The sequence below is a fragment of the Mustelus asterias genome, chromosome 6, assembly GCF_964213995.1.
Source record: "Mustelus asterias chromosome 6, sMusAst1.hap1.1, whole genome shotgun sequence".
NCBI lineage: Eukaryota > Metazoa > Chordata > Chondrichthyes > Carcharhiniformes > Triakidae > Mustelus > Mustelus asterias.
In genome coordinates this window covers 108,172,923-108,193,459 of record NC_135806.1, presented here as the reverse complement: position 1 = coordinate 108,193,459, position 20,537 = coordinate 108,172,923, and the positions used below count along the sequence as shown (strand labels likewise).

Below are 20,537 nucleotides of genomic sequence, written 5' to 3'. Positions count from 1 at the left end.
CCTCCCCCAATCGCTGCACTAGATTAATCTCCTGGCAACAAATTAAAAATGTGTTGAATACAGTACATTCAAGCCCATCAAAATGCATGCAGTTGGGCTAAGGACTATAGAAAGGTTACGGCGCAGAAAGAGGCCATTCAGCCCATTGCATCTGTGCTGGCTGAAAAATAAAAAATAAAATAACTGGCCACCTATTCTAATCCCACCTTCCAGTACCAGGCCCATAGCCTTGCAAGGTACAGCACTTCAAGTGTTGATGCAGGTACCCCCAATTAACACACAGTGTATACCTTTTAATGAAATGTTAAGTTAAAACTTGTATTTGTTCAGGCAGATGCTTCTTATAAGCTTACAGTTAGAGCTCCAACCAGGGTTATAGATTTACAGATTAGAGTCTTTGTAGAAGATCTAGATGTTTGCAACAGAGCAGTAAGATTTTTTGCCATATAAGTGACTAAGCCTCTTGGTATAAAGTGCTCGTCGGGTGTTTATATAGCCCGCACCCCTCCTACCTTTTCTCTCCACATCCCAATTTTATTCCTCACATACCTACAGGGAAGTGCCTATGACTGGGGTACAAGTCCTAGTTGTATACATCCCTCCACAATTCACAGACTACTAAGAGGAAACCAAGATGAATAAATGAATGAGCATTGTTTAATAACAACATCCCCACACATGGTCAGGGCATTAACAGGTTTCAGTTGTTTCTTCATTTGCTTTTACACAGGCTGTGCATGAGAATGCTTTCTGTTTATTGATCAAATTCTCTGCATTCAGATCTTTAGGAGTGGTGGCTTTCTTCCAGGGCCTTATCCATAGCTTCAGTTGACACAGTTAAACCAGGGTATAAATATGTTTATTGGCATTAGTGGAGAACTGTCAAACGAACTTAAAGCTGGAAGACCTTGACATGTTTAAAAATCACTTACCATTTTGTAGCAGACAGCAAATGCCAGCGTGTAAGTGTCTTTACTAAATTTTATTCCTTGATTTTTCATTTCTAGAAGAACTCCCAAAGCACCTAATCAAATAACATTAATTCAACACTGAATAATAACAGCACCATATCAAAGAGCAAAGACAGAAATTATTGAATTACCATTGGCATGACATAATTAATTGGCACTTTAATTTGAAGTAATCACATTGTCATTATGCATTATACCAATAGTAATTACCCCGCAGCATTAAACATGCCTCATTCTCTGATGCTACCTTCAATCCCACAACATTCTCGTTACTCTCTGTATCTGGTTATGTGTGCAATCTACTTTTTTCCAGGTGTAATCTAGGCAGAGACTTCAGTACAATATGGACTGAGAGTTGGAGTGCTGTATTATTCAGGGTGGCACGGCAGCACTGTGGTTAGCACTGCTGCCTCACAGCGCCAGGGCCCCGGGTTCAGTTCCCGGCTTGGGTCACTGTCTGTGTGGATTTCCACGTTCTCCCAGTGTCTGCGTGGATTTCCTCCGGGTGCTCTGGTTTCCTCCCACAGTCCTAAAGTTGTGCAGGTTAGGTGCATTGGCCATGCTAAATTCTCCCTCAGTGTACCCGAACAGGTGCTGGAGTGTGGCAATGAGGGGATTTTCACAGTGACTTCATTGCAGTGTTAACGTTAGCCTACTTGTGACACGAATAAATGAAAAAAACTTATTCATGTCTTTCAGATGAAGCACAAAACCAAACTACCATCGATCTGTTGCATTCATTCAATTAGATGTTAAAATATCCCAAAATTCGTCGAGGAAGTGCAAAGAATTCTCCCAATGCCCCGGCCAGCATTCTACCCTCAGAAAATATTGCCAATTAAGTTCATTCAACTGATTTATTATTTGTGTGGGCAATATGGTTGCCATGTTTGCCTTCATAACAGTTACTACACATCAAAAACCTCAATGGACCATTAAGCACTTATGGATATCCCAAGAATATAATAAGACACCTTATAAATGCAAATTCTTCCTTAATTACTACTTGATTTGCAACATCTATTGGGTTTAATTTTTCTTTCAAACAAATAATAACTTTTATATAATAAATGTTTGTAATCAAGAGAAATTTGGGAGGTTTATCATCAGATACCGGGACAGGACAAGCTAACAGATCAGAAACAAGTATAGATTTAAATAGTTGTTAGTACAGAACTTGATGTGGAGATGCCGGCGTTGGACTGGGGTAAACACAGTAAGAAGTTTAACAACACCAGGTTAAAGTCCAACAGGTTTATTTGGTAGCAAAAGCCACACTACCAAATAAACCTGTTGGACTTTAACCTGGTGTTGTTAAACTTCTTACAGTACAGAACTTGAGCATTGCTGAAAAAAGGTACATGCCAAAGTTTTTCATCTTGCACTCATCAGGACACTCGGTATTAATATTCTTTGGTATTCGAACGAATATCCTGATGAATGCAAGATGAAAAGCTTCGACATGAGTCTATTTCCAGGATTACTGAAGTACAGATTGGTTTCAAGTAGAAACCACAGGAAGGTTTACAAAACCATACTTGATAAAGTTACACAATTCATGCTCTAGTAAACAATCATTTAGATAACTTTAACATGCTCCTCCTGTTTCTCACAATTTGCTGGAATGCCCATATTACTTTACACATAATAATCGATTCATTATTTGGATGCTTTGAAAATTGTAAATCACTTCACTATGCCCTTGATGAGTGCAATGATTTGTGGCTGCATCATTATGATTGTCGATATACAAGGACGATTCCACGGACAGACATCAGTTAGATAATTATGGGCACAAGTTTCCAATAATTTGAAAACACGTCTGCACTTTCCTGGGTTGCTCACTATCACAGAATGAGGCCAATGAAGAAACAATCATTCACGTTCAACTACAAAAATCTTTGATTAGCACACATTATAAAGTATTCTGGTTTGTCAAAATTCACTTACGCTCATAGCTTCCCTTCATAAACAGCATATCCATGACGATGTTGAAAGAAGTTGAATCAGAGAAGAAACCCTTCAGATTCTATCGTCAAAAAAAGTGAAGTTTATTGGTCACGAGAGGAATTAAATTATGGGCACATAGTGAGCAGAATTGTCCCAACCTCAAGGAGGTGGTTTTGGAGGCAGGAAGGGCAGGAAAATTCATATAGCTATGATTGAGTTCAAAAAGAATCATACAATAATCATCAGTAAACAGCTAATAAAGGTGGAGAAGCAGTACCGTGCAGGATTTAAATATATTCTTCCAAAGACATTGGAAACACAGTGGTTAGCACTGCTGCCTCACAGCGCAGGTTTGACTGCCGGTTTGGGTCACTGTCTGTATGGAGTTTGCACGTTCTCATTGTGTCTGCGGGGGTTTCCTCTGGGTGCTCCGGTTTCCTCCCACAGTCCGAAAGACGTGCTGGTTAGGTGCATTGTCCATGGTAAATTCCCCTTCAGTGTACCCAAACAGGCGCCGGAATGTGGCGACTAAGGGATTTTCACAGTAACTTCATTGCAGTGTTAATGTAAGCCTACTTGTGACACCAATAAATAAACTTTAAACTTCATTCTAGAAGATTGTTTGCATTTTAAATTAAATTCCATTTCAACTTGTATTTAAATCATGTTCAAATTTCAAATGTTTCATCAACTCAAGTACGTACAATGGATTGAATAGGCTGGCATGGGTAAGAAACAAGGTGTATAGTATCCAACAAAATATCACACCATGTGGTCATGAAGGGAGCAGCTCCATGCGCCAATTAACCATCCTCTATTGTAACGTCAGGCTCTCTGGCACTTAAGTTATCCATTAACCTTGCAACAAAATATGCAGTCTATACACTTAACGTGTGGTGCAACATATTATTCCAACTACACAAGATGTCTATTTATTTCAGAAATTAGTAACATGATTAAATAAATTTGTTCAAAATGCAGGATTATATAACACAGAAATTAATCAATTCAAATTCTATCATAGATAATTTTCTGTGTTGTAAAGGAGGAAACAAAATTTAAGTACTTGTAAGTTCCTCTGATAAGGAGTATGTTTGAATTTTTGACCACTCAGGAAAAAGCACTCCACAAATGTGACTTTTGTCAATCAACATAATTTAGTCTTGCACTTTAAATGTAACATTCCAAAAATCATCTGTTTATGCTTAGACAAGAGATCTCCTTGGTCTATTTGACTTCAATTCATTTATGTGGGTATCGCAGCAGGGCCAGTGTTTATTACCCATTCCCAATTGCCCAGGAGAAGGCTGTGGTGCACCGCTTTCTTGAAGTGCCACAGTCCACCTGGTTAAGGTGCTGTGGGGAAGTTTCCAGGTTTTGACTTAACCACAGTGAAGTAAGAGCGATATAGTCCCAAGTCAGGATGGTGTGCGTCTTGAAGGGAAGCTTGCAAAAGTGGTGGTGATCCCATGCATCTGTTTCCCATGTTTTTCTAGATGATAGAGGTCATGGATTTGGAAGGTGCTGTCGATGGAATCTTGGTGAGTTGTTGCAGTGCATATTGTAGGTGGTATACAATGCTGTTGCTGCGTTCTAGTGGTGGAGGGAGTGAATGTTTAAGGCGGTGGATGGTGTGTCAATCAAGCTTGCTGCTTTGTTCTGGATGGTGTCAAGCTTCTTGAAGTGTTGTTAGAGCTGTACTGATCCAGGCAAGTAGGAATGATTTCATCACATTCCAGACTTGCACCTTGTAGACAGTGGACAGACTTTGGGAAGTCGGAATGAGTTACTGCTTGCAGAATTCCCAGCCTCTGATGTGCTCTTCCAGCTATAGTTTTTATGTAGCTGGTTATTGGTATTCCTCAGGATATTGATGGGGTTTCAGCAATGCTTGAATGTCAAGGGGAGATGATTAAATTCTCCCTTGTTGGCGATGATCATTGCCCGGCATTTGTATGGTGCCCATGTTACTTACCATTTACCAGCCCAGGTCTGAAAGTTGGCTAGGTCTTACTGCATGCAGGCACAGATTGTTTCAGCAACTGAGGAGACAGAAGAGCTCCGCACCTTAGCAAAAATGGTGCTGGAGCCCCAAATCCAGCAATCCTGCTCCTCTATCTGGCACCCACCATTTTTGCTAGGTTGGGGGTGTGGGGTAGGGAGTGGGGGCAGGAGATATGTCTGCATTTCACAGAGGCAGCAACACATTTAAAGGTGCAGCAAAGCTGCCTTCACTCCGAAGCAATTTTCATCACCAGTGTTGCTGAAATGCAATCAGTGGGATTTATGAACGTGGGGAACAGTTGAAAGCTACCAGAGTTCTTTGTAGAAATCAGATACTCTTCTGGAGAGGACGGGATTTGGGATTGGTAAAAGTTGATATTAATCTGCTTAAAAAAAGGATAAGCTCTGTGGAACTGTCAAACTGTCAGGTCATTTGAATTCTCTGCTCTTTAAATTTTGAATAAAAACAACCAAGCATCTTTCAGTTGAAAACAGTGCTCACAATTTCAAACGCGGTTATTGACAGAAGCCTGTGGCTTATATTTATCGGATAAATACTGCATGACTGCTTCCACAACCTGCCATTATCACGGTTAATGGCCTGTAAATTCATTTTGACATAAAGGTTATAAAGGTTAGCTATCTTTGGGTTACAAATACATGTTTATTTTTATAATGAATTAAGTTCTCAAAGGGATTTAAATGCATTGACTGGGTTCTTATCAATAAGATTGTTTCTTTAACATAATGAAGTCTGTAATAGACACTGGGAACTTCATTTTATTTAATCTCAGCATGGCTCCTGAGACCTGCCCATGGTGGATACTGAATGAGTTGGCATGGAGGGTGTAAGTACAAAGGCTGGTGGTTGGCAGGCATGAGCTGGCACTAGGTTGGTATATGGGCTACAAAGGAATGGGGGAATCATAGGTTAGCATTAAGTTGGCATAAGAGCTATAAAGGGCCATGGGAATGAGGCAACGTAGCATATATTGGCATGGATGAGGCATGGGAAATGTATGGGGGTGTGATGTGTGAGGGCTGGAGGGCTCTTTTCTGTTTTACTGTTATTATAACCAGGACAAAATCCCAAAGCATCGAGATGGATTTTTTCAACTGCCTGACTTGACATTCGGCAGCTCCTATAGGTCTACTGCCCCCATGTTTCCGGGGAGAGTGGAACTGATTTCAGCATGCGCCTGCCAATCACTCCTTGAACAAGAATTAGGCCATTCTGGAAGTTTCTTCTGAGTTGGGTTTGCGGTGTCAGGAAAATTTTCCACCTCTGTGATTCAGGCCTGAATATTCACTCCCATCAGCAAACATACATCCATACTTCTGACTTTGTGTAAAGGAAGGTCATTGGTGAAGCAAGTGAAGATGGTTGGGCCTAGGACACGACCTTGAGGAACTCTTGTAGCACTGTCCTGGGACTGAAAAGATTGACCTCCAACAATGACAACCATCTTCCTTTCTGCTAGGTATGATTGTGTGTCAAACTGCCAGAAACTAACTTTATGCACCGAGTCATTAAAGCATTTATTTCTTGCTGGTTTCTAATAGTATCTTCTGAATTTTATTTCAAAATAATTGATGTGGTTTCTTTATAATACAGCAGAAGCCCATGTCAAAATTTAATTTGCTTCTAATAGGTTGCTCAGCTAAAGGTGACATTCTTTGGGGCAGCACAGTGGTTAGCACTGCTGCCTCACAGCACCTGGAACCCAGGTTCAGTTCTGGCCTTGGGAGACTGTGTCTCTCTGTGTCTGCATGGGTTTCTTTTGGGTGTTCTGGTTTTCTCTCACAATCCCAAAAAATGTGCAGATTAGGTGGATTGGCCATGTGTCAGGAGGATCAGCAGGGTAAATATGCGGGGTTACGGGGATAGGGTCTGGGTGGGACTGTTGTGCAGGCTCGATGGGCTGAATGGCCTCCTTCTGCACTGCCGGGATTCCATGATTCTATTCTTTGTTTGTGGCTCATTTCCTGACCAACTGGGCAGACAGATGTTTTACTTTGACATGAAAGATTGATCATTTCATCTCTCTGGAGGTACAGAACCTTCCGCCGGTACTAGATGTGAACAGTACATGTCTGTGAAGATTTATCAAGGTTGCAGTGCCAATCTGCCTCCTTTGTCTTGACGCAGATGCCTTGCATTATTCTCTCTGAAACCTTCACCTATGCGAACTTGCCCCTGCCTTGCTGAGCAGGTTTGTTGCATGAACATTTAAAAGAAATGAAATTCTGTTTGCATTAAAAATCTTAAGACGCGAATGAGCTACTTTCACATTTAATGATATTATCAGAACTGTTCAATCGCCTGGTAATTCACAGTCTGCCTTTTATTATTCTTTATACAGTACTCTAGGGAGACCACACATGCGGTATATTAGAATTTGTTTTTTTTTTAAGTGTGTGTGTCTGTATGGAGTGCTGATGAAATGGAATTAAACTGGAACAATAAGATTAGAGGCTATGCTTCAATTATGAATTAAACTGCCACCTAGTGGGACGTCTGCTGGAAAGTCTCGATAATTCTGTTGCTGGAGAGTGCGAGGGATGGAAACTGGAATTTAAATTGATTTAGGCTTGAAGGCTAGGAATCAGATAATAACATTCTGTTCAATTACAATCCAGTGGATGCAGTAACCATGGAGCATCAAATAACCTTGTGCGGTTCTGTATGTTCCTTCAGCTTGGTTTCACTGATTTACTGGCAAGATATCAGAAAATACACTTACTAAAACTTTATTTTCTCCCAGTAATCAATTAATTTGTAATGATACTGTTGACAACCCTCTGCAAAAATAAACCCATAACATAATACAGCTCAAACAGAAATATTTGGGAACTCACAGCAGGTCAAACAGCATCTGCAAAGACAATGTTCAGATCATGGGTTATATAATAGAATTCTGTGCATTGATAGAATTCTTTGTCAAGGTGGATAGTGATGCAGTTGATTCTGAGACCAGCGTCCTGAATCTCAATAAAGGTAGCTCTGATGGTAAGAGATATGAATTGGCTATGATGGGCTGGGAAACATTACTGAAAGGAAGCACAATGGACAGGCAATGGCAGGCATTCAAGGAATAAATAGGTGAACTCCAAAAGTTGTTTATTCCTGTTTGGTGCAAGAGTGGAAAGGGAACTGTAGCCAAACCATGGCTTACAAGGGAAATTAGAGATAGTATTAGATTCAAAGAAGCAGCATACAAATTGGCAAGAAAAAGCAATAGACCTGAGGATTGGGAGCACTTTAAAATTCAGCAAAGGATGACCAAGGGATTGATTACAAAGAAGTATGAAAGTAAGGAAGCGGGGAATATAAAAACTGACTGTAAAAGTTTCCAAAGGTATGTAAAGAGAAAAAGATTGACAAAAATGAATGTAGGCCCCTTACAGTCAGAAGTGGGAGATTCTTAATGGGGAACAAAGAAATGGCTGAAGAACTAAATTCGTATCTTGCTTCTGTCTTCACAAAGGAAGTAAGAAGCTTAACAACACCAGGTTAAAGTCCAACAGGTTTATTTGATCACAAAAGCCACACAAGCTTTCGGAGCTCCAAGCCCCTTCTTCAGGTGAGTGGGAATTCTGTTCACAAACAGGGCATATAAAGACACAGACTCAATTTACATGAATAACATTATTCATTATTCATGTAAATTGAGTCTGTGTCTTTATAAGCCCTGTTTGTGAACAGAATTCCCACTCACCTGAAGAAGGGGCTTGGAGCTCCGAAAGCTTGTGTGGCTTTTGCTACCAAATAAACCTGTTGGACTTTAACCTGGTGTTGTTAAACTTCTTACTGTGTTTACCCCAGTCCAACGCCGGCATCTCCACATCTTCACAAAGGAAGACATGAACAATGTACCAGAAGTTCTGAGAGAAACAAGTTTTAGTAGAGAAATGGTTTTGGGGAAAGTGATGGGATTGAAGGTGGATAAATCGCTAGGTCCTGATAATCTTCATCCCAGAGTATTTAAGGAAGTGGTTCTAGAAATAGTAGATTCATTGGTGGTCATTTTCCAAATTCTTTGGACCCTGGACTGGTTCCTACAGATTGGAGGGTAGCTAATATAAGCCCACTATTCAAAAAAGGGAGGTAGAGGGAAAACAGGGAACAATAGACCAGCGAGCCTAATGTCAATACTGGGGAAGCTGCTCAAGTCCATTATCAAGGACATCATAGCACAGCATTTGGAAATAAATGGTATAATCAGGTAACATCAACATGGATTAACAAAGGGGAAATGATGCTTGATGAATCTATTGGAATTCTTTGAGGATGTAACCAGAGAGTTGGCCAAGGAGAACCAGTGGATGTGGCTTATGTAGACTTTCAAAAGGATTTCAACATAGCAGACTACTCTGTAAAGTTAAAGTGCATGGGATTGCGGGTAGTGTCTTGAGATGGATAGAAAGCTGGTTAGCAGAGAGAAAGCAAAGAACTGACATAAATGTGTCTTTTTCCCATTGGCAGGCACTGATTAGTGGCGTTCCACAGGGATCTGTGTTAGGACCCCAACTATTCACATTACATATTAATGATTTGGAAGAAGGAACTAAATGTATTATCTCCAAATTTGCAGATGATACAAAATTGGGTGGGGGGGGGGGGGGGGTGAGCTGTGAGGAGGATGCAAAGATGCTTCAGCATGATTTGGACAGACTAAGTGAATGAGCATCTGCATGGCAGATGCAGTATAATGAGGATAAATGTGAGGTTATCCACTTTGGTAGCAATAAGAGAAAGGCAAATTACTATTTGAATGGGTGTAAATTGAGGGAGGTGGATACTCAGCAAGACCTTGGTATTCTTGTGCATCAGTGGCTGAAAGTAAGGGCGCAGAAACAGCAAGAAGTAAAGACGACAAATGGTATGTTGGCCTTCATAGCAAGAGGATTTGCGAATCGGGATAGAGATGTTTTGCTGCAGTTGTATAGGGCGTTGGTGAGGCCACACCTGGAGTATTGCGTGCAGTTTTGATGTCCTTATCCAAGGAAGGATGTCCTTGCTATAAAGGGAGTACAGCGAAGGTTTACCAGGCTGATTCCTGGGATGGCAGGTCTATTATATGAGGAGAGACCAAGTCGGTTAGGATTAATTCACTGGAGTTTAGAAGAGTGAGGGTGGATCTCATAGAAACTTATAAAATTCTAACAGGGTTAGACAGGGTAGATTCAGAAAGAATGTTCCCGATGGTGGGGGAGTCCAGAACTAGGGGGTCACAGTTTGAGGATAAGGGGTAAACCTTTTAGGACTGAGATGAGGAGAAATTTCTTCACCCAGAGAGTGGTGAATCTGTGAAATTCACTATCACAGAAAGTAGTTCAGACAAAATATGTGATTTCTGTAAGAAATTAGATATAGATCTTGGGGCTAAAGGAATTAAGGGAAATGGGGGGGGGGGGGTGCACGGGGGGAGAGGCAAGATCAGGATATTGAATTTGATGATCAGCCATGATCAGAATGAATGGCAGAGCAGATGCAGAGCAGGTTCGAAGGGCCGAATGGCCTACTCCTGCTTCTATTTTCTATGATTCTTTGTAACAAGTGACCCTTCCTATTTCACAAACTGAGTTTCGTGTTGCTTATTCCTTTATTTCATATTTCCAATGTTAGCAGTTTCTTCTCATCAAGGTCTATGTACATTAGTACAGTAGGAAGCTGGTTGACAAGGAAATTATGCACAGGTCAAAGAAAACATTAAAACCAGCAACGATCATGACACAATGAACCGATATTCAGTTTAATCTCAAGGAAATATTTAAAAGAGGTTGCTCAACAACTTTTTATCCCTTGTAAATGTGTGCGGAAAGGTAAATTAACATTCATTTAGAAGTGTGAATTGTTCTGAACCAAATATCAATAATTGGGGTTAAAGGCTTGATCGCCAATTAAAATAGCAGTGACTTCAACATTGCTGGGAGTTGGTTTGTTTTGAACAAATCGACTGATGGTAAAGTAGACTATATTGAACATGCTTTTGTATTGATGCCAGTGGGACAATTTCACTGCAAATTACTGAAGGACAGGTCTTGTGCGGCAAGCAGCAAGCCCAGGGCAAACCTGCCACATTCAGCAAGATTAGCACGTAGGAAAACAACGGTTTTTAGCAGGTTTTCCAGGATGTCAGCCCGAGTGAATCTGGCAGAGTTACAATAGTGTTGCCATCAGCGGTGAGATCTGCAGTTTGGGAACAGGCAGTGCAAACACCCCACTGACACCCATAGAAAACACCTTGGGATGTTAGACTACATTAAAGACACTTTATAAATTCAAGCTCCTGCTATATTTCAAAGCAGGCTTTCCTCCTACAGCTTTATGCTCTCCAGACAAACAATGAATTATAGTTTGCTGAACATGTTTCTCCAATTGGGGGAAGTTGGTCAGAAGGAATGGGAATGAAGCTAATTGAGAAAGAAAATATCTCGTATCTGTACAGTCGCTTATCAGATCTCTCAAAAGTCTGAAAGCGTTCATACAGAAAGAATTATGTTGCATAAATAAAATTCTTAATGTTGATGTACAAAATACACCCAATGGCAAAGCTACGGGTTGTGCCTGGAATGGACACAAGACAATTGGTTCCAGGTCTGTCATTAGTGGTAACAGCAGGCAATGAGTTAAGAGTCTCGCACAAGAAGCCTGTTTCACAATATTAAACCGTATTGGGCTGTTGGTTTTGCAGGTAAGGCTAGCATTGAGATTCCATCTCTAGTTGCCCTGTGAAGGTGGTAGTGGGCCTTTATTCTGAAATGAAATTCATTGAGCAGTTTGCTATAACCGAGTGGCCAGACCAGGTGAGGACAACAGGTTTCTTTCCCTGAAGGACACTAGTGACCAGTTGGGTCACTGTTTAAAATATAAGGAGTCACTTGGTGAAGACAGAGATGAGGAGAAATTATTTTCTAAGAGAGTCTTTGGAACTCTCTTCCTCAAAAGACGGTGGAAGAAAGAGTCTTTGAATATTTTTACGTCAGGGCGAGATAAATTCTTGATTAACAAGGGGGTGAAAGATTGCAATCAGCTCTGCTGTGGTCATATTGAATGGTGGAGCAGGTTCAAAGGGCCGAGTGGCCTACTCCTGCTCCTAATGCATAACTTCGTAAGTCCAACAATTTTACGGTCGCTTTCCCAATACCAGTTCTTTAATTCTAGACTTTTTTTTGTTATAAATTGAGTTAAAATTTCAAACCTTCAAATTCTCACACCACCATGCAGGGATTTTAACTCATGTTCCTGGATTAGGTGAGCACTGGTCCAGATACATTATTACTATATGACCATGCCCCATTCTACAGGCCAGTTTGATAACAACAATTACATTTTAAATTTATTACCCTGACAGTTTGAACACAGCAGATACAAAGATGGATCAAGATTGCTTTAATCTCGATCAGTGCCTCTACAAATCCTCCTTCCACCTTTCAGATACATTAGAACAAAAGTGTTAGCTTTAGGCTTTGATTACCAAACAAGTTTAACAGTAGACATACAAGCAAATAAACATTATATGTACACAAGATTAATTTTACTTATATATATTATATTACACACACATACACACTTGATATTAAATTGTACATACATTGTAATTAACTTTTGGAAAGAGGTTTTCTTTCGAATATGAAAGAATTTGGCCAGTGAATATGCTCTGACAACTGCTCCAAAGACTCTTGAAATTCTCATCTTTATGAAAGGTGTACTCAATTTCATTTCACCCCCCTCCCTTTTCTCTATTTCCCTCGATATCCATTTCAAACAAAACTCTATCGATCCTTGTCAGGAAAACTTTACCTGGTCTTTCACCACCTCTTCTGCAGTGTCTTCTAAGCCCAGCTCATAACACAGTCTTATAAACAGAGGACCAAACTTGAATTCCCCAAATGCCATATTTCTATTCTCAGCATGGTATCTATGGACAAACAAGAAGAGTACTGCATATTAAAGTTTATTTATTGGTCACAAGTAAGGCTTACATTAACACTGCAATGAAGTTACTGTGAAATTCCCTAGTTGCCACACTCCGGCGCCTGTTCAGGTACACTGAGGGAGAATTTGGCATGGCCAATGCACCTAATCAGCATTTCTGTCAGATTGTGGGAGGAAACTGGAGCACCCGGAGGAAACCCAGGCAGACATGGGGAGAATGCACAAACTCCACATAGACAGTGACCCAAGCTGGGAATCAAACCCGGGTCACTAGCGCTGTGAAGCAGCAGTGCTAACCATTTGCTACCATGCCGCCCTAATAGTGATATTAATGTCACTAAATTATACAAAATGAAAGCAGTGTCCATGATTGGAATTAAATTACTAATTACCCGTCGACAACCGTTGTGCCAAATGCAGAGAAAAATTCAATTAATCGATTTTACATCTCCATTCTTCTATCTGTACAATGTCAAGACTGTCTGAATACCAACAGCAATGATTCCATGAGCGGACAGCATTGAACAGTGTGGGAAAATATTTTACTTTGCTCTCTCCCAGAAAATCAAAGAAGTGAATAGATAGCTGAGGAACTTGTATGTTCCAAATAATATTTTCCATTTTCTCATCACAAAAGGCAACTAATGATCGGTTGAGTGTTCATGACAAATCCACAGTTATGTGGCCACATTCCTGATACAAGTTTTTATCTATAGACCTTTTGCTGTCGGTACTGCAGGAGAAGTAGGTCCACGGATCAGGTAAGAACAGGTAAGGCTTGGACAGGGAGTGTCGGGGTAAGCCGGGGTGGGTTTACGCTGGGTGCAAGCTGGTAGCCCCCCTCCCCAACCCCGATCTGCAAAAACGGATAGCCCCCGAAAATCCTGTCCTTTGAAGAACGGATTGCCCGCTCCCGCCTGATTTGCCATACTAAACGTTTTATGGTGTGGGCAGCAGTAGATCAATTGGCCTGGTAACAAGCCTGAGTGACCTTTGGTTGTTTATTTAGATATGGTGGGTGTGCTGTCAAATTTGGTGCCCACCCAGTCCCCCTTCTTTTGTTAATGGGGTTGATCTTGGGGGTGACGGGAAAGGTGGTGGGATGGACACTGCCCTAGTTTTCATCCCCCCACCCCACACACCCAGTGAGAACACACAAAATACAGCCCATCATTTCAGTTCATTTCTTGATCCATCTTTGCATCTGACCACCTCTATGGGAGAGCAGGGCAATAATTGCTTCATGAGATTAAAAAAGGGGACGCTGAGAGGCGAGCAGATTTCAGCAGCAAAGTTAACTTCTTTCACTGCGGGAGCATAGAAGTTCAAACATATGGGTCAGTAAGCAGGATTACTGCTTCAACAAAGCTCCTGCCAACTTCGCTGAAGATTCCCCAGGCATTCTGAACAGGGGACTCAACACTGAAAGTTAAAAGGGGAGGCTATGGTGTAGTGGTATTGCCACCGGGAAAGTAGTCCAGAGACCCAGGTTAATCCCTTGGGAGCCCGGGTTTAAGACTCACCACGGCAGATGGTGAAATTTGAATTCAATATCATAGAAACCCTACAGTGCAGAAGGAGGCCATTCGGCCCATCGAGTCTGCACCGACCACAATCCCACCCAGGCCCTACCCCCACATATTTACCCACTAATCCCTCTAACCTACACATCCCAGGACTCTAAGGGGCAATTTTTAACCTGGCCAATCAACCTAACCCGCACATCTTTGGACTGTGGGAGGAAACCGGAGCACCCGGAGGAAACCCACGCAGACACGAGGAGAATGTGCAAACTCCACACAGACAGTGACCCGAGCCAGGAATCGAACCCGGGACCCTGGAGCTGTGAAGCAGCAGTGCTAACCACTGTGCTACCGTGCCGCCAATATCTGGAATTAAAAGTCTACTGGTGACCATGAAACCACTGCCGATTGTCATAAAATCCCATCTGGTTCCCTAATGTCCTTTAGGGCAGGAAATGTGCCGCCCCTTTACCTGTTCTGGCTCCGGAGCCATAGCAACGTGGTTGACTCTTAAATGCCCTCTGAAATGTCACTCAGTTCAAGAGCAATGAGGGACGCTGGCCCGGCCCATATCCCACAGATCTTTTAAAAAATCAACTTTTGTCGTGTCCAGTTTGTAAAGAAAGCTGACTGGGAAGGCTTTGAGGGGAGCTGTGTGTTTGCTTGCTTTCTGTGGGAGAATCCATTTTGAATGCCAGTAGATTGGGGTTTTCTTCTAGCCCCATGATGATTTATGGCAGAAACTGTGTCCATAACAAAAGCTATCTCCTCAAAAGTCATCAAATTCTTTTTAGCAAACTGCACCCTGTACACCTTCACTTACAGCCTCCATGAACTAATATAAACACTGCATCTTACATTCTAAACACATCTAAACAGCACTGCATGCATTACAAATAAGTGAGACGCCTACAATTCCTGCTAAATCTATGAACATCCATTATAGCCAGACCTGAACTCAAGTCTGTCAGTGAAATGCTTAATCTATTTAAACCAGCGATAGTGCAGTAGCAATATTTTTCCACAGTTATTAGTGTGATATTTAATGAACATAATTGCAACTGCTACAATGCAAGATAGTATTGAAGCGATAGATGGGGAGGGGGTGGAATATATTTCATAGAATCCCTATGGCGAAGGAGGAGAATTTGGCCCATTCGAGTCTGCATCAACAACAATCCCACCCAGGCCCTATCCCCATAACCCCACATATTTACCCTACTAATCCCCCTGACACTAAGGGGCAATTTATCATGCCAATCAACCTTTAATTATAGCAAATTCAAAAATGCTGGACATTTTCAGCACATCAGACAGTCCTTGTGAATAGAGAAACAGAGAAGGAAAGTTGCAAGGACTCAAAATGTTAACTGTGTTTATCTCTCCACAGATGCTGCCGTGTCTGTTACGTTTATCTAACATTTCCAGCATCTGCAGTATTTTGCTTTTATTTTATTGTCAAGTCGATCCCTTTCGTTAGAAGCAGTAAACAATCTGAAACATTCACTCTATTTCACTCTTTCCAGATGCTGCCAGTCCTGCTGAGTATTTTCACACTAAGATTGAATTTAGAGCCTGTTTTACATCTGAACACTGGCTGAAAGTCATTAATATGCTGGGGAAGTGAAGTAAGAAAATGGGAAATATAAATAGAACTCAATATGAACTGTTCACCTTAATCAGGAATAGAAATGCATGTTTATTGGATGTAATAGTATTTTTTAAGTAACATACCTGTAAATTATATTCTTTGCTGCTTCAACATCTGCTGGTGTTTGGCATAAATGTAACAACCTTTTTAAATCATCTTTGAGGATTAACTCATTATTTTTTAATTTCTCTTCAATGCTGTTGAAATATTGATCTGTAAAATTAAAAAAATTGTTCTAGTCTTTAAAGTAAATGATAAGCAAAAATATGTAAACTTTTAAATGAGTAGCAAAGTCAAATATATTATGGGTGGAATTCTCCCAATCACCCCCACCCCCATGGACAGCCAACACGTTGGAAACCCATCGGTGTAAAATCACGTTGCAATTCTCCCAATGGCAGATTAATGGCGGGTCGCTCTTCCTGCTGGCTGGTGGTGCGAATGTCATTTGCATCTTGTGAATGTTCATTAAAACAGTTGCCCACCAGTGTCCCGTCAGGCCTTCCAATCCTAAGTCATGCCAGCAGGAAATCATGTCAGTGTCAAACTCATGAATGGTGTGCACAAGACGGTCCTATGCAGGTTAGGGGGATTAGCGGGGTAAGTGCACGGGGTTATGGGGATGGGGCAGAGCGGGTAAGACCATAAGACCATAAGACATAGGAGCGGAAGTAAGGCCATTCGGCCCATCGAGTCCACTCCACCATTCAATCATGGTTGATTTCAACTCCATTTACCCGCTCTCTCCCCATAGCCCTTAATTCCTCGAGAAATCAAGAATTTATCAATTTCTGTCTTGAAGACGCTCAACGTCTCGGCCTCCACAGCCCTCTGTGGCAATGAATTCCACAGACCCACCACTCTCTGGCTGAAGAAATTTCTCCTCATCTCTGTTCTAAAGTGACTCCCTTTTATTCTAAGGCTGTGCCCCCGCGTCCTAGTCTCCCCTGTTAATGGAAACAACTTCCCTACGTCCATCCTATCTAAGCCGTTCATTATCTTGTAAGTTTCTATCAGATCTCCCCTCAACCTCCTAAACTCCAATGAATATAATCCCACGATCCTCAGACGTTCATCGTATGTCAGGCCTACCATTCCTGGGATCATCCGTGTGAATCTCCGCTGGACCCGCTCCAGTGCCAGTATGTCCTTCCTGAGGTGTGGGGCCCAAAATTGCTCACAGTACTCCAAATGGGGCCTAACCAGTGCTTTATAAAGCCTCAGAAGTACATCCCTGCTTTTGTATTCCAAGCCTCTTGAGATAAATGACAACATTACATTTGCTTTCTTAATTACGGACTCAACCTGCAAGTTTACCTTTAGAGAATCCTGGACTAGGACTCCCAAGTCCCTTTGCACTTTAGCATTATGAATTTTGTCACCGTTTAGAAAATAGTCCATGCCTCTATTCTTTTTTCCAAAGTGTACGACCTCGCACTTGCCCACGTTGAATTTCATCAGCCACTTCTTGGACCACTCTCCTAAACTGTCTAAATCTTTCTGCAGCCTCCCCACCTCCTCAATACTACCTGCCCCTCCACCTATCTTTGTATCATCGGCAAACTTGGCCAGAATGCTCCCAGTCCCGTCATCTAGATCGTTAATATATAAAGAGAACAGCTGTGGCCCCAACACTGAACCCTGCGGGACACCACTTGTCACCGGTTGCCATTCTGAGAAAGAACCTTTTATCCCAACTCTCTGCCTTCTGTCTGACAGCCAATCGTCAATCCATGTTAGTACCTTGCCTCGAATACCATGGGCCCTTATTTTACTCAGCAGTCTCCCGTGAGGCACCTTGTCAAAGGCCTTTTGGAAGTCAAGATAGATAACATCCATTGGCTCTCCTTGGTCTAACCTATTTGTTATCTCTTCAAAGAACTCTTAACAGGTTTGTCAGGCACGACCTCCCCTTACTAAATCCATGCTGACTTGTCTTAATCCGACCCTGCACTTCCAAGAATTTAGAAATCTCATCCTTAACGATGGATTCTAGAATTTTGCCAACAACTGAGGTTAGGCTAATTGGCCTATAATTTTCCATCTTTTTTCTTGTTCCCTTCTTGAACAGTGGGGTTACAACAGCGATTTTCCAATCCTCTGGGACTTTCCCTGACTCCAGTGACTTTTGAAAGATCATAACTAACGCCTCCACTATTTCTTCAGCCCTATTAGAGAGTCAGTGCAGACTTGATGGGCCAAATGGCCTCTTTCTGCACTGTAGCAATTCTATGATTCTCAGTTGACCAGAGACTTCTAGATGAGTTCAACAAAGCCTTTGCTCCATTGGTTCCTGCCCACCATCTCCATGTCGAGTTGGTCTTCATCGATGGCACCATGCTACTGGAACCATGGACCCTCCTACGTCACCGTCACGGGTTATGTACTGAGCCTAGGATTGGGGAGCTCAAGATCTCCTCTCCCCTCTGCTACCACACACCAGTGTCTATCTGAAAGAGGATGGATGAAGACTCCAGATGCAGTGGTAGAGGTCCAAGTGGGGCATAGGTGATAGGCTCAGGGGGAAGGTGGTTGAATTGGGGAACAGACTTCTCCTTGAGGCTGCTAGCCTTTTCCTCAGGATTGCTGACATCCTGCACGGTCTGGTAAGGACAAGGGGCTGGAGCGAGTGATAGGGGTGTGCTGGAGTGGAGTTCAAATATGGCACTGGGGCCTTCAAACCCATCAGCTGAGGGCGGGTGGACGAATCACACTGTGGCCCACCTAGAGAGATGGAGGATAACTCACCTGTGTAAAATTAATGAGTTTCCAAGCACAGAATTCAGGAATTAATCTGAAGAGAGTGTTATAACCATGTTACAGGGGAGTAGGGTGTCATAGGTCTTTCAGCACAGGGCATATCAATATATTTTAAAAATCCATTATTAAGAACACTTTAATGAGAAAGGAAACAATCCCTCTTATTTTAACTTTTCCAGCTTCCAAAGCCACGATCTGCACCGTCGAGAAGGACAAGGGAACACCACCACCTTTTGCAAGTTCCCCATAAAGCTATTCACCATCCTGAATTGGAACTATATCGCTGTTCCTTCATTTGTCATTGGGTCAAAATCCTGCAACTCCCTTCCTAACAGCACTGTGGGTGTACCTACTCCAGAGGAACTTAAGCAGTTCAAGAAAGCAGTTCACCACCATCTTCTCAAGGGCAATTAATGCTGGGCAATAAACCTGGCCTAGCCAGTGATGCCCACATCCCAAGAACGGATTCAAAAAAGCTCTCCTTTTTCCATTTAATATTTTATTATCCTTCCTGAGGTTCTTATGTTTTCAATGTTTGATTAATAAAAATGTTTAAGCAGAGCACAAACACCTAATGTTGACCCTATTGCTTTCCATACCATCAGTCAAAGGCAATAAATTAGAGGGGAACAGGCAATGAGTATCTGCCCACCCAGTTAGCTCAGATGGTTTCAGCGTGGTGCTAATAACACCAAGGTCATGGGTTCGATCCCTGTACTGGCCAAATGCAATTATCTGTGCCGATAAAATCCTGGCTCCTGTTATGTTCAGCAAAAAATCCAACATATCAAGTACACCAAATTTATTAATCTCTCGAGGGAGGCAAATAGTCCAAAAAGGAGAAAAGTCACACAGCCGTCTGGAGGAGACTAATGCTTTGGAAAAAGGGTCAGACTACACAAAGGCAGGTGTGATTGCTCAATCCATTCGGAGAGCCAAGCTTCTGCACATTAATTAAAACCAGAGTTGGTTACTTACTTCCCCCTGACAGATTTTCTCAATTCTTCTGGAGGTACTGCCTCTTTACAGGATAATGTCTCACAGCTGCTGTCAGCCCTCCTGTATCTCAACCAAATGATATTCAACACAGCTGTCAACATCTATCCAACCATGGAAGCCACCAGTGCTCAGTCTGATCTGAACCCATCTGACATCAACACGGATTATTGACAGAGCAATCAGGAGTAAAAACAGTATTTAGTTTCCCCAATCCCCCTTAGCTTAGGGGTGCTGTGGACTACTTGCAATGAATGACGGACTGTGAGAAACAATGGAAAAGAGGCAGGGACAGGATGCAAATCCATTTCAAGCAGTGAGTTTAATGAACAGTTCATGACATAATCGCCAATAACTTTATCATTAATAATTCTTTGTAATAATACTTGCCCAAAGTATTAAAAATTGAATAATAAATCAGACATCCCCTTTGAACAAGGATTCCATTCAATGACAGATGGGTTTCACACCCAACTACGTTCCCCAAATACTTCTGTTGGGAAAAGGCAAACACAAGGCTGGTATGACTTACCTCTACTGATATACATTTGGTTTGCAATTGCAACCTTCTTCTGTTGAAACTCCAGCAAACGAATCACATTGTCCGACAGTAAATATCGCTTCACTGTAGATAGAACATGAAGAGAGGTTTATGTTTGTACTGACACAAGACATTGCTTGCCAATATAAGTCACGTTGCATCATTAAACTTTCCTTTAAATTTCAGAAATCCATTTTAC

General features: G+C 41.8%; 1 protein-coding gene across 1 annotated transcript in view; it reads right to left on the bottom strand.

Moving 5' to 3' along the window:
* ptcd2 (pentatricopeptide repeat domain 2) overlaps window positions 1-20,537 on the bottom strand; it is a 36,751-nt gene that overhangs the window by 12,640 nt on the left and 3,574 nt on the right. Inside the window, exons 2-6 of the mRNA XM_078214893.1 lie at window positions 20,330-20,422; window positions 16,125-16,254; window positions 12,733-12,850; window positions 2,922-3,000; window positions 933-1,024 (exon numbers count right to left, since the gene is read on the bottom strand). Coding sequence (XP_078071019.1) covers window positions 933-1,024; window positions 2,922-3,000; window positions 12,733-12,850; window positions 16,125-16,254; window positions 20,330-20,422 — 512 coding nt within the window. The remainder of the gene's footprint in view (window positions 1-932; window positions 1,025-2,921; window positions 3,001-12,732; window positions 12,851-16,124; window positions 16,255-20,329; window positions 20,423-20,537) is intronic.